This window comes from Rhamphochromis sp. 'chilingali' (genome assembly GCF_963969265.1).
Source record: "Rhamphochromis sp. 'chilingali' genome assembly, chromosome: 4".
Taxonomy (NCBI): domain Eukaryota; kingdom Metazoa; phylum Chordata; class Actinopteri; order Cichliformes; family Cichlidae; genus Rhamphochromis; species Rhamphochromis sp. 'chilingali'.
In genome coordinates, this window is record NC_137948.1 from 31,516,945 (window position 1) to 31,533,561 (window position 16,617).

General features: G+C 42.3%; 2 protein-coding genes across 5 annotated transcripts; one reads left to right on the plus strand and one right to left on the minus strand.

Annotated features, from left to right (window-relative positions):
* Window positions 1-511: 511 nt before the first annotated feature.
* LOC308396321 (uncharacterized protein) lies at window positions 512-5,952 on the plus strand. Of its 4 annotated transcripts, none has more exons than XM_080881524.1 (6): window positions 512-730; window positions 2,619-2,861; window positions 3,105-3,694; window positions 3,989-4,168; window positions 4,537-4,677; window positions 5,577-5,952. In XM_080881524.1, exons 2-6 carry the CDS (start codon window positions 2,660-2,662, stop codon window positions 5,715-5,717), a joined length of 1,254 nt encoding a protein of 417 aa, XP_080737650.1. In that variant the 5' UTR covers window positions 512-730; window positions 2,619-2,659; the 3' UTR covers window positions 5,718-5,952. The 4 variants fall into 4 exon arrangements, with proteins under 4 accessions (XP_080737650.1, XP_080737651.1, XP_080737652.1 ...); XM_080881525.1 differs by lacking the exon at window positions 512-730 and adding an exon at window positions 806-877; XM_080881526.1 differs by lacking the exon at window positions 512-730 and adding an exon at window positions 818-873.
* Window positions 5,953-9,466: 3,514 nt separating this feature from the next.
* On the minus strand, window positions 9,467-16,173 carry LOC308394875 (fascin-like). The gene is made up of 5 exons (XM_080879469.1): window positions 15,201-16,173; window positions 12,158-12,314; window positions 11,915-12,036; window positions 11,497-11,667; window positions 9,467-10,740 (listed from the first exon to the last, which is right to left on the minus strand). Exons 1-5 carry the CDS (start codon window positions 16,021-16,023, stop codon window positions 10,535-10,537), a joined length of 1,479 nt encoding a protein of 492 aa, XP_080735595.1. The 5' UTR covers window positions 16,024-16,173; the 3' UTR covers window positions 9,467-10,534.
* Window positions 16,174-16,617: the final 444 nt, after the last annotated feature.

Here is a 16,617-nt window from a genome sequence, read left to right on the forward strand (position 1 = left end):
GTAAGCACACTACCATTTTGCAGCAGCAGAGCCAAGGGCTGGCTATATACACCTTATAAAATGTCTTGTCACTGCACACAATCATCATGATTGGAATATGACTGAAATGATCCTATAAAAACCAGAACAAGGAAGTGAGAGATTAGGCAAGACAGCTGCTCTGGCAGCAAGAAATCGCAGGTGCAAGCTTAACACTGAATAACTTACAAGTTATTGTAAGCACATTGTAAGAACTTTGGATTGAAAGGTCGTCAGGCAGTGAGGAAGCGTGTGGTTTCACACATCACATCCAGTTTAAATAACTCTGAAAAGTGATTTGTGCCCAAGGCTTCATAAGGAGATATCACTAACCCTTTCATCAAGGTTCACCACTTATAACTTTTATACTGTCCCTGTTTCTACAGTTATTGTTCCCATCAATCCTCTTCCGCTTATCCTTATCAGGGTCACATACAACCAACAATTTAAACTGCCATTAAAGAATTTAGTGTTGCATTGAAAAAGTTATTATAGGAGTTCTCATGGTGTACACTGTTAAAAAAATCCGTAAATTTAGGGGTCTCTTTACCGTGGATTTGCTACGGATTCGCTCCGTTTTGTGAAATACGGAAAGTTTGCTGTTGCGGAAGGCAGAATTTTCTCCCCCAGCCAGAATATTCCGACGCCATTACTTTCAGTGCGGTCAGTGCCTACCTAAATTTCTGCAAGTCACAAGGAAAGTTGGAAACAGGTTGGTTGTGTGGAATGAGAATGGAGTGCCACCTTGTTCCCCCTCGTACATTAAATTGGTCTCGATAGGCAGTTGGTAGTGGTGTGTATGTGAGTGGACGTTTGCTGCTAGCTGCGTTAGCATTAGCCAGCCGCCTGCGCTTCGTAAGTACGTCAAAAACCATTTTTTCCCTCCCTCTTACATGAAATTTGGTCTCGATAGTCAGTTGGTAGCCGTGTGTGTTTCATGGTAACATTTGAATGTGTGGGTTTTGCGTTATTTTGAAGCGTGGTTTGCCCAACTAAAGTTAACGTTAGCCTATAAGTTGGATGCGCGCGCTTGTGTGTGTGGGTGTGTGTATGTGTGTAAATTAGCCACATGTGTGTATTGTTATAGCTCGCTGTGTTACGTTAGCATGCAACTGAACATGGTAATAATTAAAAGGGGTGATAGTTAAGTAGAATCAGATTTCATTGCAGAAAACATTGCAGCCCAAAGAGAGTGGCCCATGCAGCCCAACGCAGATTACTTATTTGAAGGTACCTGAAAAGTGAATATGCTTCACTGTGCTGATATAAATTTATTGTTTTCATATTGATTCTGTTCTGATTCTGGCTATCCGTCAATTGGCAAATTCAATCTCTTAAAAATGTTGACTTGTAACATTTGTGGCTTTAACGCTCGGTCTTCGACTGATTACTTGAAACACTGCCGAACACACAGAAATAATAATAATGTATCTTTTTTATGTGGCCATAGGGATTGCAGAAGGAAGTTTAACACATACAGTAGCCTTGCTGTGCATATGTCACGAGCTCATGTAGACAGAAGGAGCACACAAACATGGAACCGTAATGTGTCTGTACAGTTAAGGTGCTTGTTTAATTTTTGCAGCAGTGAATATGATGATCTTAAAACTTTAAAGTGTCATTTGAGTGGTCACATAGATGAGGGTTTGACTGTAACGTGTCCCTTTGATGGATGTTCTAAGACATTCAATGTAAAGTCATCCTTTTTAACGCATATTTCCAGATACCATAAAGGGTGGGATGTTACCAAGATAGCCCCAGTTCATATATGTGAACCAAGAGAACGGTCTTTCCAAGGTGAAGGATCACATGTAGAACCTGAAGAACCTGAAAGTTTTAACATTGATGCAGAACAAAGTGATAATTTCTGCAGTGATCAAGTGAAAGACAACTTCACAGAGAGTCTTGCTCAGTTTTACTTGGGTTTACAGGCAAAATATTTGGTTCCAGCCTCCACAATAACAGAAATAGCAAATGAAATGAGAACTATAAGTGATATTCAACAGGAATATACTGTGGATGCACTAGCCTGTGAACTGGGGCAGTATGGTGTTCCAAGGGAGACTGTAACATCTCTTGGGAATAGTATATACGAGCAGAGCCCTATGCACAAGGCATTACATTCTTATTTTAAAAGGTGCATTAGGGCAAGTAAGAACTTCATAAATGTAACCAAGTCTCTGGCTGAACGGCACCAGTTGCTTCAGGCTTATCAGTCTTGTGGTACCTTGTTTCGTTCCCAGGTTCATGTCTCAGACTCAACACGGTTCTATCCAGAGCTCTATGACCAGAACGTAAAGACAGTGGTTGGAGAATTTGATTTGAACTCAAGTAACTCAGTTGTCACAGAGAGTGTGCAGGTTAAAGGCACTACATATGCAAATGGAATGCTGAGCTACGCAAAAGGACTACTGCAGTTAGGACAAATAGCAAGCATTTTTGTAAAAAATGAAACTACTGTCCTACTTTTGCTTCGAGGGAAAACTGCCAGCTGGATACCTGATCTTGGACTCTATGAACTTGATGAAAATGCTTCTGACCTGTTCAGTTGCCATGATTTGAACAAACTTGATGATTATCATCCACTTTATTCTTACCAGAGAGGTACTCGGTGGCTCATTCCTCTTAAACACACACCAACATGGAACTTGTGAAAAACTATGTCAAGAAAGCAATGCCATCGCTCAGTAGCGATCAGATGGATACACTCATGGCTAAACTGGAGGAATTAGGAGTTCTCTCTGTAGATGACCTGAGCCTTGTGGACCCGGAGGACATTAAAGACACTCTGCCATTCATTCAGTGCAAAAGATTCGTCAGAGCTGTCAAAGCATTGGAAGCAGGTGAGTTTTTGCCCCTCTGTTTTAATGCAAGTTTTCTGAAACTACAAAGGTTTATTCCAAAAATGTAAAAAAAAGTTGCCATCAGCTGTACATGGCAATAATTACTCTATAATTGGTTTTCATAATTAGGTCCATTTGTATTCCTGGTTGACCCAAACTGGACATTGAGGACCAATGTATTAATTGATTTGCAACAATTGTGATGTGTTTAATTTATGGAGATGTTTGTCATGTCATCCATAGATTCACAAACTCCACCGCAGTTCACCCGGCCTGGCCCCTCATCAACACCTGAACCACAGAGGTTTCAGCTGCCCTCAACACCACCTGAGACAGCCGACTCCCCATCCCAAGACACATATTCTGTACCATGGCACAAATTTCCCTCAAAAGTCATGGATGAGTTGCGTGAAAAAAAGTACATAATGGGGAAAGACAGACGAGAGATGGTTCGGATCGTCGCTGAAGATTACCTCCATAAACACCCAGGAAGACCTGGTAGACAAAAGCTGAGGGAACTCGCCAGTATGATTGTAGGACAATATCCTGCCTCCTTCAAGCTGACAGAGCCGTTTGGAAACAAACCTTTTGCAAAAGATGGTTCTGAAACTCTCTTTCGTCAGCTGGAACACAGAATTGAAAATATGAAGAGGCCACAAAGCTCACTGAAGAGGCAAGCAGGGGGTGAAAATTCAACAAAGAAAAGGCCCAGGAATTCAGATCTGTATGGATGTGTGGCGTGGGATCCAATCATTGAGGGGGCCGTGTGTAGAGAAGACCTGCTGTCTAAACGAGATGAGTTGAAACGTGCCTTTCAAACCCAGGATCTTCAGGTGGGTCTGCAATCATCCATTACAGATACAGAAAGCTTTATTAATCCTCGAAGGGCAATTCGGTTCCTACAGTCCACCATCTAGACATACAACCATTCACACAGCAATAGTATATAGCAGGAGTAATGCGATAAGGTCTGGGTCCAAGTACAATTTAGGACACATTGTGAAATTGTAGATCGTCTGTAGATCACTATGCCCATAGTCAATTGAAATTGATACCGCGTTTTATTATTTTAATTGGTTAGTTTGACTAACTGTTTGACTGTTTGTCTAACTGCCTCATATCTTTAGGAGTCATCTGTTCGAAAATTGATGACTGAAACATATCCCATTCAGCGTGAAATCCTCAACGATGATGATACCACTATTGCCGTTGTAAAGGACGAGTGGCCGTTCCTGTTTGAAGTTCCTCACCTGTTTGATCATGCATCTAAACTCCTTGGCTTCTCTGTACAAAACAAGCTGGCACAGGTGTGTTGTTATTGTTATTATTATGATTGTGCTGTGCTGCTCCATATGGAGAGAATTTTGTCTTTATTAATCAATCAGAAAAAGATTTGCAACCAAAAAGAGAGTTGAGACCAAAAAAGATAAACTGGCAACCAATCAAATAGAATAACTTGGATGAACAATCAAATGGAATAGATTTGAGACCAAAAATCAGGAAGTGACAACCAAAAAAGCAGGACATTTGAGATCAAAACAGAACAGGTTGCAAATGAAAATGAAATAATTCATTTTTATTTTTATTTTTTTCAAAATTCTCTCCATAGCTCCAAACGAAAATGAGTGTTAGTCTTATGTACTTGTACAAAATTAACACCTTGAACCTTGAACAGGAACTTTCCAAAAAAGAAAAGGGGATCAATGACTTCCTTGACTCCAAAGGGATGAAGATGGGCGAAGGTCCAATACAGCTCATCTGTGGCATTTCAAAATACTTCAAGGAAGACTCTTATAAACTCTTCCACAAAAAAGAGGTAGATGTTGTAGATTTTAAACTGTGTGCAAGATAATTATTTGCATCCAGTGGTGAACCAAGTAACCAACCACAGTAGGAAGTATAGATTCCTCTAATTGTGCTGCTGATATTCTCTATAAACTCTCTATCTATAAACTATTTACATTAATGTTTGTGCATAATGGCTACCTCTGTCTGATGAAGACACTAGCAGATAGTCAATTTGCCAGCAGGTTTGTGTGCACTGGAAACTATTATATTATTCTGTTATTATATGTTACCTTATATATGTAATCAAAGTAGTTGAATTAGAATACTGCTGTAGATCACATTATACCCTTTAATATAGAGTGTGTGAGCTGTATGTAGTTTAGTTCTCATTATACTTTTGAGTTAACAGAACATATTCACATATTAGTTCATTAGATAAATGTGCATCACTCTGTATCCTTGATCTGCTGGGAATGTGTTACACTGTTTTCTTGACATGCTTAATTGTTGAATCATGAAGAGAAGGTTGTAAGCAGGAGACTCTGTGTCTAAAGACAGGGGAGATAGACAGACCACATTCCACACCCCCACCTTACAGAAAGCAGAGAAACAACTGCCGAGGTCATAACTTAGGCGCTGTAACAGAGAAAAATGTGATGTTTTGGCTTTTACGACTAGCTGGGGGCCACTAGAGACTATAAAAAGCTGAGCAACCCGTCACCATTTTGAGACATGTGCCTGACCCTCTGGTAGCATCTCTCCCGTCCGGACGTTGTAATGCTCTGACTGTTGAATTGTATGGAAATAAATGATTGTTGATTGAGCATTGATACACCGAGTATTGTCCTTCCTTCAGCCCAAAGATTCAAAGAATTGGGAGATTTCAACAAAACATTAATTCATGTATCATGTCTGTCACCAAAACAGATCTCTGCAGATCCTGAAGTCGAACTCCCAGTGACCCCATTTAGTATTTATTTATTTATTGTCATTGTCAAGAACAATGAAATTGCGTTTGGGGCTTCCATACAACCCAAAAAAAAGAAGAAAATAATAAATACCCCTTAAAACCCAAGTGTACATATTTAACCCAGTGTGACTCCAATGCAATAAGACAATCCTTAGCAATAATGTTCGTAGAAATTCAGACAAAGACCTGAGAAACATGACAAAATACAACAATGCAACCCATTCAATATTATTGTACTGTGAGATATGATATCAGATATGATAGTTATCTATTTAAGAAAGAGGGGGGGGGGGGGGCAGGAGGGGGAAGAGAATAAAGATATGATGCACCAATGCAGACCAGTTCATTGCTATTAAGAAGTTGGATATGGTTATTGTCCGTGAGAGGGGGGCAGAGAGTTCAGGAGCCTCACAGCCTGTGGATACAGGCTGTTGGCCAGTCTGGATGTTCTGGCCTGTATAGACCTGTACCTTCTCCCTGAGGGCAGCAGATGGAAAAGGTGGCGCGCAGGGTGATGTTGGTCCCGCAGGATACTGTGCACCCTCCTCAGACAGCGAGTGGGGAAGATATTACTGATCTCTGGCAGACTTGTTCCAATAATTCTGCCAGCTTCTTTCACCACCCGCTGGAGTGCTTGCTGATCGGCCTTGGTGCAGCTGGGGAACCACACTAGACAACTGATGGCACAGTTGTAGAAGTTCAACATCAGAGATCTGGGAATGTGTGCATCCTAATCAGAGGTTTGTAGTTAATCTTTTTTTGTATCCCAGCAAGCTGTTGTTAGCAGTTGTTATAAGCTGTTGTTGTGTCATATTTATTAAAGAAATGTTTTGCTTGCCTTAAAATATAGGATTTTTTTTTTTTTGTAAATGGTACATGGTTTTTATCTGTGTTTAAGGTGACCAGCAATTCAAGATTGCTGTTGATGGGTTACTTGTCAATGACCACATCACCTCTCCCATTGTGGCCTTGAGCTACGTCTTCTCCATGTTTTATGTCTGCAACGTCCAATACCCACCGGAGATGGCTTTTACTCTCGAATTCATGCAAAGGTAAGCACTCATTGTTTGGAAATACTTTGTAAATGTGACTTTGCCGTGCCTTTCTGCACCTGACCTGCTTTTTGTCAATCTACACTAAACCCGTTTGTCTGAGATGTACAAGCTCAAAATGTGTCGTCACATGCTGTGAGCTTTTAGATCAGCTGTTATTGGCTTATGATCCCCCTGAATATGGATTTGTTCAGAGATTTTGTAGCTCCCTGTTGAAGACTATTGTTGGAATCAATGTGTCATATCTTTTTTAAAGGGCAGGTAACAGGCTTTTTGCTTTAAATAGTGTCCTAAGTCAATCAATAACAAAACAAACATAACATGATTCTAGTTGGGAAATGGAGCAAAAACATATTTTTCTCAGAATGGATTGTTGACACAAAATTCGTTTGAGCTATCTCTTTAAAACCATTAGCACCTGAGACCAGGTTATGTCAGTGGTGGGCAAACCTTTTCATGTCAAAGACACACAAACTGAAATTTATTTGGCTGCAGACCCCAAACTCAAAATATGTTGTTCCAGGGACCCCCCCCCCCCCGAAGGAAAGACTAAACATATTAATTTAAAAAATACTACATAGTGGATTCATGCCCAAATGTTAATACTTGTACTGATGTGTAACGTGCACTGAATGTCACAGTTTCTCCACTCCATGTTTGAATAACCCCCAGGACAGTCCGTGTTCAAATGTGCTGTTACACCTTTTGATAGGACAATGTCAACTGTGTTTTCTATCCCCTTCTGTGTTCTGTGCATTTATAATATCCCTGCATACACATTGAGGATGCATGCTGTCATGTGTTGGTGATAAGCAGACTTCTCACCCTTGCAAACATTTCTGTATATGCGCAGTGTGAATGCATGTGTCTTGAAAAGACAAAGGAAGAGATAAGCTTAGCCACTGGCACCAGCACCACAACAACATTGGGTTCTAGACAGATGGTCAACTAGAATGATAGAGAGGTTCACACATAGGGGCATATTGAAGAAAACAAATGTAGGATTTTATTGAACTGCTCCACTCCTGTCAAGCCACACTACATGTGCAAACTTTGTCTGCATATCACTATTGTTTTGTTTTTTTCCTCAGAGTTTTCTTTGGGGTCAATCCTGAGCGAGGCTCCAAGGCAGAGAAGAAGGGGAAGAAACGGCACTTCATTCCTCCACAGGTGTGCAAGCTGGTTTCTCAGCTGAAGGAATTTGAATGCAAGCAGAAGGAATCTGAATGGGCCATTTGAGTTGTTCTCAGAGCTCAGAAAATACCTTTTTGGACTGAATGTACACACACACACACACACACACACACACACACACACACACACACACACACACACACACACACACACAAAGGCGAATCCAAAAACATGGGGCTTGGGAGTAGAAATACAGATTTTTACAGTATTAGGTGAGTTCAGATGTTTTAACTAGATGCCCACAACACACATGCTGCAGTTTCAAATCCCCCATGTTACGGGGGAGGGAAGGTGGGCGATATTTGTCATTCCAGTTAAGCTTTTCCTGTCATTGTGGAGTTGGAGGTGTAAGTTTTAATTTTTTTTTAGTTTTAAGTTGTTTTAAGAGTTTTAAAAATCTCTTTATGGCATGTTGCACAGTCATCCTTCTAAGGTCATGGTTGTTATTGCTGCACTGATGTTTTATAGAAAAGTTGTATAATGTAATACTTCTAATGTTCTATTTGTTTTTGTAGAAAGGTCAGCCACTGGTTGCAGAGCTCTGCCTGTCGGTGTGATATGTGGAGTTGGAGGTGTAGGTTTCTGCATCCTCCTGGAGGGGGCTCCTCATTTTGCACTGACAGGTGAGACAGCAACAGCAATGCTGGCAGTTTTATTGTCTTATTTTGTCATTGTATTTAACAAATTAATTTGTTATTAATGCCTGTCAGCCTGTGGATGCTAAAAAGTTGCTAGATTTGGCATCTCCCTGTTAAAGGACATGGCTGTACTTTGAGAGAACAGCTGGTTTATGTATGTAAAATTTATCTGAATGTGAAGGTGATGTTCTGAATGTTTTAATGGTTGTAATGTAAATATTGCAAATCATTCACCACAAAAAGTGAAATCACTTTAAAGCACTGGCAGCTGTTAAAGGAAATAAATAATTGCTGTGATTCTACATTTGTGCTTTATTGATGGTAAACGGTATAGAGAATGGTACAGAATTAAACATTTTAGGATGACTGAAGTGTCCGTAAATGGTATGGATTGAGTACTTAAATAATACGGAATATTCCATTTTAGGTTTGATGGAACTGTCCGTAAATGGTAAAGAAAAAGTCAGGTAAATCTACGGAAATATCTGTTATAGGGTTTACGGAATTGTCTGTGCAATAACTCCGAAATTTATGGAAAATACGGAATTTTCCATTTTAGGTTTGACGGAAATGTCCGTCAATGGTACAGAAAAACTCGGGTAAATCTACAGAAATATCCGTTTTAAGGTTTACGGAAGTGCCCGTACAATAACGGAAAAAGTGCTGGTAATTAATTACCAGCACTTTTTCCGTTTTATAACGGAATTTTTTTTAACAGTGTAGTCCTGCCCAAACAAGCAAGGAATAAAGATATTTTGGCCTACATCAGTTTGCCCCACATAAAATAAATGAATGTCATATCAGTTTCTGTAACACTCTAATTGGCTGTAGATGGAAGCAGATGAACATGTAGATGGAAGTTAGTGTGAATCTTTAGAAATAATCCCTCAAACCCACAAATGCCCTCTCTTTGTGGAGCTAACCCTTTCAAGTAAAATCAACCAAGAGAAAAACAAGACGATCCACTGTTGAGAAGGTAAACTTTATTGGACTTTTCACTTGATTGAAATGTACGAGCATGAAAGGGAAAAGACAGAGTACTCTATGAAAGGCACAGCCAGAGAGATGACTCCACCATTGTGTTTACACACCAGCAGCAGCAGCAGCAGCAGCAGCACACAATCCAAGGCGGGCACTTCATCACCACAAACATGTGCTTTTAACGTAGTTCAAAAAGGACGCTGTAATATTGTGCTCATTTTTGGGCGCTGTGTTAGAACAGCTGGAATTAATGCATTTTTATTTATATGCATTTGTGTGCGTTTGAGTGCGTTGTGTGTCATTATTGTGCTAAGGCGACTCCTTCACTCGGTGAGTGAGTTTCGAAGCTCCTTTCAAACTGTTTTTATTTTATTCACCAAGAGTGTACAGGCAAAAAAAGACACATCTGCCAGCCCCTGGCTCTGTTTCCCCCATGGTTGCTATGGTTTCAATAATTGAGTGACAAAAAAAGAGCAGTATTTACAGCAGACGCGTGTAAATCAGTAACATTCCTTCATCTGATGAGCATTATGCGTTACACTTTGAACGAGAATAGGAGATGTAAGCAGCGTATAGAGGCAGCAGGACAATTAGCAGGAGAAGGTTAGATACTGCGAGTTATGGGTTATAGTATTCAACACGTTCATTTACACCAGTAGTTACCACAGATAGGCACAACTTATAACAATAACTGTCCTGACGGTTATCAGGTACGGCATGTGTAAAGTTTAACTGGGAGTGAAACAAATACTGTGCAATCACACTACAATGCATTCAGTTAACAGCAAGTCGTTGTAAATCCAAGCCTCCAGTACAAAGACCAGTAAGATGAGATCATTACTGAGAAATTTTTAAAAAACAACAAAAACAAAACACCTTTAGCACCTTGGTTCCTCTCGTCAGCGTCATTTTTCCGCCACCCATCCAAACAAATTCAGAACTGCGCACACGCACACAGGCACGCACACATATGCAAAAGAAAGAAAGAACTGCTACCTACACTAACTACCTCTAGTTTGAAGCATAGTGGAGAAGTCCAGCTGTGCTTTCTCAATATTCCCAGAGGGTGGCGCTCTCCAGGGAGTCTGCACTCGCCTTGAGCCCTCCAGCGTGATCCCCTTTGAGATACTTCCCCCTCAGAGTACGAATGGCCATCTTGTTGAGGTCACAGAACTCGAGCAGGAACTGGACAGGCGATGAGTCGCCGCACACAATGGCTGTGCCATCTCCAAAACACCAGTACTTCCCCTGGGAGTCTGGACAAACAACACACTTAATGAGGCTCCGCAGACACACAGTACACATATATAAGTATATCAATTTTATCAATTTAGTTTAGGAATTCAAGGAAAAGATATGTGACATAATTTTATTTAAATGTTTAAAATACTTTGGGATCAGAATTTGCTGGCCAACAATACAATACAAGATGAAAAATAATGCATCATACTGGCTCCCTGTCAAGCCTGAGTATGATGGTTCAAATGGGAGATGGCCCCGGGTGAGTGATCCATACAGCTATAATGGCTTTCCCATTAGATGCTTAAATATTGACTTTCCCTTAAGCAGGGTGGGGTTGAAGAGGGTTGGGTTGTGGAGAACACTATTTTAAACACCATGGCAAACATCACCACATTCATTAGAAAATCAAATCAAAGCCACGAGACAAGAAAATAGAAGCATTGTTTATTGAACGATCTGAATCTGATACAGGCTCTTTTGCTACAGAGGTTTCAGTCAGCTTCTTTGTCTCATTCTAGCACAACTGCTGTGTTGTGTAGGTAGCTTCAGTTATATTAAGTATATCTATGACAAAACACTAAATATAACTGCACATTTCTTGTTATCCACATTAGACCCGGCTCCCTGGAAAGTATTCAAATGCATTAACTAGTCTCACATAAGTCACGTTCTGTGACTTCTAGTAAGAAAAAAACAGTATGACCTACCAAAACAACACATTGCATCTAAGTGACACACAATTTTATTGTTCTATTCAAACAGTTACCCACCTTTGAAGGAGTAAGCACCATTGTGGAACTCCAGCTGAAAAACATCGTAGGATGCTCGGTTGGAGTCTAGGGTTGCCGTTCCAGCTTTTCGAGCCCCGATGAACCCGTGCTCCCCGCGGAGGACGATGATTGGACGGTTGATGAGCTTCATCAGGAACTGTTCGGCCTCCCCTGACGTGAAAAAAGATTAAGGTTGGACCAAACTACTCTGTGGCTTGTTTCATAAAAGCACCTTACGCGGGTATATGGGGGCATTAGAGGACGTGGCATAGGTAACTCGAACATCTGCGCAGGCACCATCAATGCTGAACCATAACATCTTTTTTTCACACATATCACATTTAATATGTTGATATGTGCATCAAAGCTTTTTTTTGGTGAAAACGTTGTATTTGGGAATGTAAGGAGCATGGCTGACCTGCGCTGTCAATGGTAGCAGCCAGCTGCCCGTTCTTCTTAGCAGTCACATACTTGCCATTGGCTGCACGGATACACACACGGCCGTCACGCCACTCCAATTCAAAGTAACTGTTGGCAGACCTGAAACACACCCACACAATAAACAAGCCAGTTATTCCACTGAATGTTGGTTATGCATGAAATAAAATGGGTGTTAACCAACATTCAACATTATATGGTGTGTGCGTATGTGTGTTGTTACTTGGTGGAGGCAGTGCACTGCAGTCCTCCGGTAGCTGTGAGTGTCCAGTATTTTCCAGCAGCGGTCCTGAAAGCACACTTCCTGTCCTCACGGCTCATCTCCAGCTGAAAGACTTCCTGGTCCCCTTCCTCATCCTGATTGGCTGACAAATCCATGCCTAGAAAAGTGGGGCAGACTGCTGTCAGCTTTCCTTCTTGTCTCTGGATGTCTGAAACTTTCAAACCCTTAAATTTATGAACTTTCTCCCGAGAGACTCTTAAAGCCAGAGGATGTCTCAAACTCACAAAGATCTGGGCCTTACTGCACCCATTCAGTGGATTCACCAGTCCTGAATGGGACTAGATAAAAGAAGAAGAAGTAGATGTGGTCATGTGAGCAGAGTAACGATAAAGTAGAAAGTTTTTCCTCATCATTAAATGTTTCATTGATCAGTTAGAATTCTAATGTGTCGAGAACATCTCTGCTTATGATCCATTTGTCAGCCTGCTGACTCAAAACACGTACACTCCAACTATATGCTAAAGATTTGAAACTCAAAAGCAAACCATTCAAATCAAGTGCTGTGTAAAAACAAATGTGTGTGTTACATAGCCATATGTTAACACGCCTTGATCCAGAGCTGATCCAGTCAGCTGCTCCATGCAGAATCGTCTGCTGCTGATCAGGGGGATGACCACTGAGTTGGAGCCATGTTTGAGGTCAAATGACAAGTGCCCCTTAAATGTTCCCCACTTTAAGCTGTAATTCGTTTCACTTCATCTGCAAGGGGAAATAGCTACTTGAGTTCACCCCCAATCTGCTGTTTTTTTCTCCCTTTTTCTTTGTTTTTTACTGGACAACTATATTAAAGTGAATTAATTGTTTTTAAAAAGGCAGCCATCTGCAAATATAGGCTCTGAGACTAAAACCAAAACAATGAGCTAAATTGTAGAGCTGAAAAATAATTGTGAGTTCATCAAAACAAGAAAGAGTTCACCCATAAATCAAATCATGAATTAAATACATGTGCTGTAATGATATTTGTCTAAGCTTTTTTGGTGTGAGTTGCCAGTTTTGCAGATATAAGCGGTTTTCCTACAATATAATGGAACTAAATGGCACATAAAATTGCATTTTAAAAATTCAACTGCAATGTATTTTACATAAATCATGACATGGTTGCTCAGAACAAATCCACCAACCTTGTAATGAACAATTACATGAAGGGACTGGTATTCCACCATATCCCTCCATAGAGGGAATCGTGTTCTTACATATGAGGAGATGTTAGTGAGACCGTGATCAGATTTAATGTATTTGGATATTAAGTTTAAACCAAGCATGAAAATGGAGAAGAGATGTGATTCAAGTAACAGTTTACAGAGAAGATAAATTACAGAGAAACAGCAGTTCTCTAGGCAAAAATGCCTTGTTGATGTCAGAGTTCAGAGAAGAATGGTCAGACTGCTTCAAGCTGATAGGACAGCAACAGGAAGGCAACCTCTGGACTGTACAGCATAGAAGATCTCACTGAGTGCCAGTCTTGTCAGCTAAGAACAGGAAACTGAGGCTACAATTTACAGAAGCTTACCAAACCTGGACAACAAAAGACTGGAAAAAGCTTTTCTTACTCTGTTGAGTTTCAATTTCTGCTGCAACATTTGGATAACTGGTTCAGGATTTGATATAAACAACATGAAAACATGGATCTATTTTACTGTATATTACTGGCTCAGGCTGGTGGTGTAATGGTGTGGTGGATATTTTCTTGTCATACTTTGGGCCCCTCAGTACCAACTGACCATTGTTTGAACACCATAGCCTACCTGAGTATTGTCGCTGACCATGTCCATCCCTTTGTGGCCGCAGCATACCACACCACGTCACAAAGCTTAAATCATCTTAAACCGGTACATGGAAACAAATTCACTGTACTCAAATAGCCTCCACAGTCATCCAGTAGAGCACCTTTGGGATGTGGTGAAATGGCAGAGCCCCATCATCTCTGCAACCCACATCAAGACAACATATTTTGAATACCAGAAGAAGAAACGTGTTAATATGTTTGAATATGAATTTAGCGCGAGTTTAACACATCTATTGATAGGGAAAATGGTTCCAGACAAAGAGCAAAAAGATTTGACCAGTAGATTTCTTACAAAGACACGAAACTGGACTCAGCCTCGCATTACATAAAACCAGTCCACCTTGGAAGAGTTGAGAGAGTAAAAATGTCTCTGTCCTCATTACTGACACCCAAGCTGCCAGTTAACAAAATGCTTGTGCAATGCCCATATTGAGCCCACTGAACCATTAGTGGTTTGTACAAATGCAGCAGCACTGTTATTTCTTTAACAAAGAAAGGAAATTGTGATGAATTATAAGTCCAAGTCCCCTGGTCCTGCTTTCCATCAGCCTTTCAATTATGGTCACAATTTAGGTCACAAGTCACTGCCTTACATACACTGACCTCATTCAAGCAAACCATCCTCTATTTCCCTTGGTATGCTCTCTGTCTGTCTCACACTCACTCACACACTGATAAATCCCCGCTAATGTTGTGCACAGAATCAATTAGAGACCGGGAGGCAACGAGACAATGAGGTTGCATGTGGGATAAAGACCTGTGTAAGGCACACCTCGCTCTTTGTGGCCCGCGTTCTCTGCCTCTCCACCATTTTCCCATTGTCTCCAAAGCAAATCTGCCCTCGTTTTCTGTCTGTTCTGAGATAAAGAACGATGCACAGCTGCAGACTGAAGCTGACCCGGGGCCAGCAACCACAGAGCAGGGGTAGAATTACTGCAGGAAAAATGTTAAACTGGCAGGGACTGCCCCCCGCCCCCCAACAACTACAAAAAAAGAGCGGAGGGGAGGGGGGCGATAATGAAAAACACATGGTGTGGGAGGAAAATGAGCTAACGGGGGTCTCTAATTCTGCTCTACTTTTTCATGCAGATACGCAACAGCTGCCTCCTGCTGTGTCCAGCTATGCGGTGACCTCACGGTGAAACTGCATTTCTTTTACTTGGTGTCTCTTGGGTCAGTGCAGCTGTACAGCCTCACCTTGCCTTGTGGAGACGTTTCTCTCGTTGCCTGCAGTCAGCACGACCTGCGCGTGGCTGCGCTCCAGGCCGAACTGTTCATCCTTTCCCACCCGGGTGCTCCTCCCAGACTTCATAGTGCCGGTGGGGCCTACGGGGGCCAGGTAGCGACCGTTACAGTCGCGGAATGCCACTTTCCCGGAGTGGAACTCGAGCATGTAGCCGGTATCCTTGTCCGTTGCGGTGGACAGGTTGCCGTCGTTGCGCAAAAACCGGTTGTCAGAAGTCTCGAGGTGGTAGCGCTGATCGCGGTACACCAGGGTCACAAGCGAGTCGACCCCCCAGGGGACATCCCGATCTATTGACACCTCCTGCCGGGCGCTCAGGTGGGCGAAGCGCTTGCGGGCGAAGCTGTAGAGGTTGACCTGCGGGTGCACGGCCAGGTGCATGCTCCATCTCTCCGCCGGCGAGGCGGTCTGCGCAAAGCAGGTGATCCGGTCCTCGCTGCCGCCGAGGAAGCGGCCGTAGGGCTCGGACTGCAACGACCACCGCCCGTCCTCGTGCACCGTTATGACGAAGCGGCAGTCCCGCTCGCGCGTCTCGCTGTCCGCGGTAACGTTGCCGTCTTTGTCCGTGGCGAGGTAGCGGCCCAGGTGGGACAGGAGGAACACGGCGCTGTCGTCTTCCCCTGTCTGCTCCAGGGTCCACGTCTGCTTCTTCTTCAGGCTGCTGGCCGAGGCGTTGATTTTGAAGCCGAATGTTTCCGCAGTCAGATACTTGCCCTCGCTGTTGATGAGGCCCAGAGGGATCTGCAGCAGGTCCCCGTCGGCGCCGTTTGAGGACATGATTGCAGCTTGACAAGAGGAGCAAAGAAAGGAGATGCTGGTCTTATAGAGAGGGATAGACAGACGGACAGAGGGAGGGAGAAAGACTGTGGGGGTGTTTGAAGGAGAGAGAGAGCTGCTGCTGATGGTGCTGATGGTGATCAGTGTCCCCTAACTGGGTAAAAATCCGGACTGGCTCGCTGGAGCTGCAGGAGTTGCAAGCTTGTGAGTTGTTTTTTTTTTCCAAGGCAGTACACGCCCCAGATACAGGCAGAGGAGCTGGAGGGAGATGACTGCAATTTTGACAAACCACTCCACCCCTGCACTGATCTTCACATAGCCCCACACATATAACCAGTATCATCCACACCATCAGCACTAACTTTTCCATTGCTCCTGGAGAACTCTGTGGATTCACCACCTAACAGATTTGGTATGTTTGTGCTGGAAAGAGGCAGAAAAAGGCCATTTTCTGACAATGTCAGCATACAGAAGGCCATGTGCTGGGATCTCTTATGAGTCAAATGTCCCCTCTGAATCTGATGTGGGGTAGTTTGTAGTTTAATGTTCTCTTCCCCCTGTAGTTTTCACAAAATCTGTGCTGAAAAAAAATTA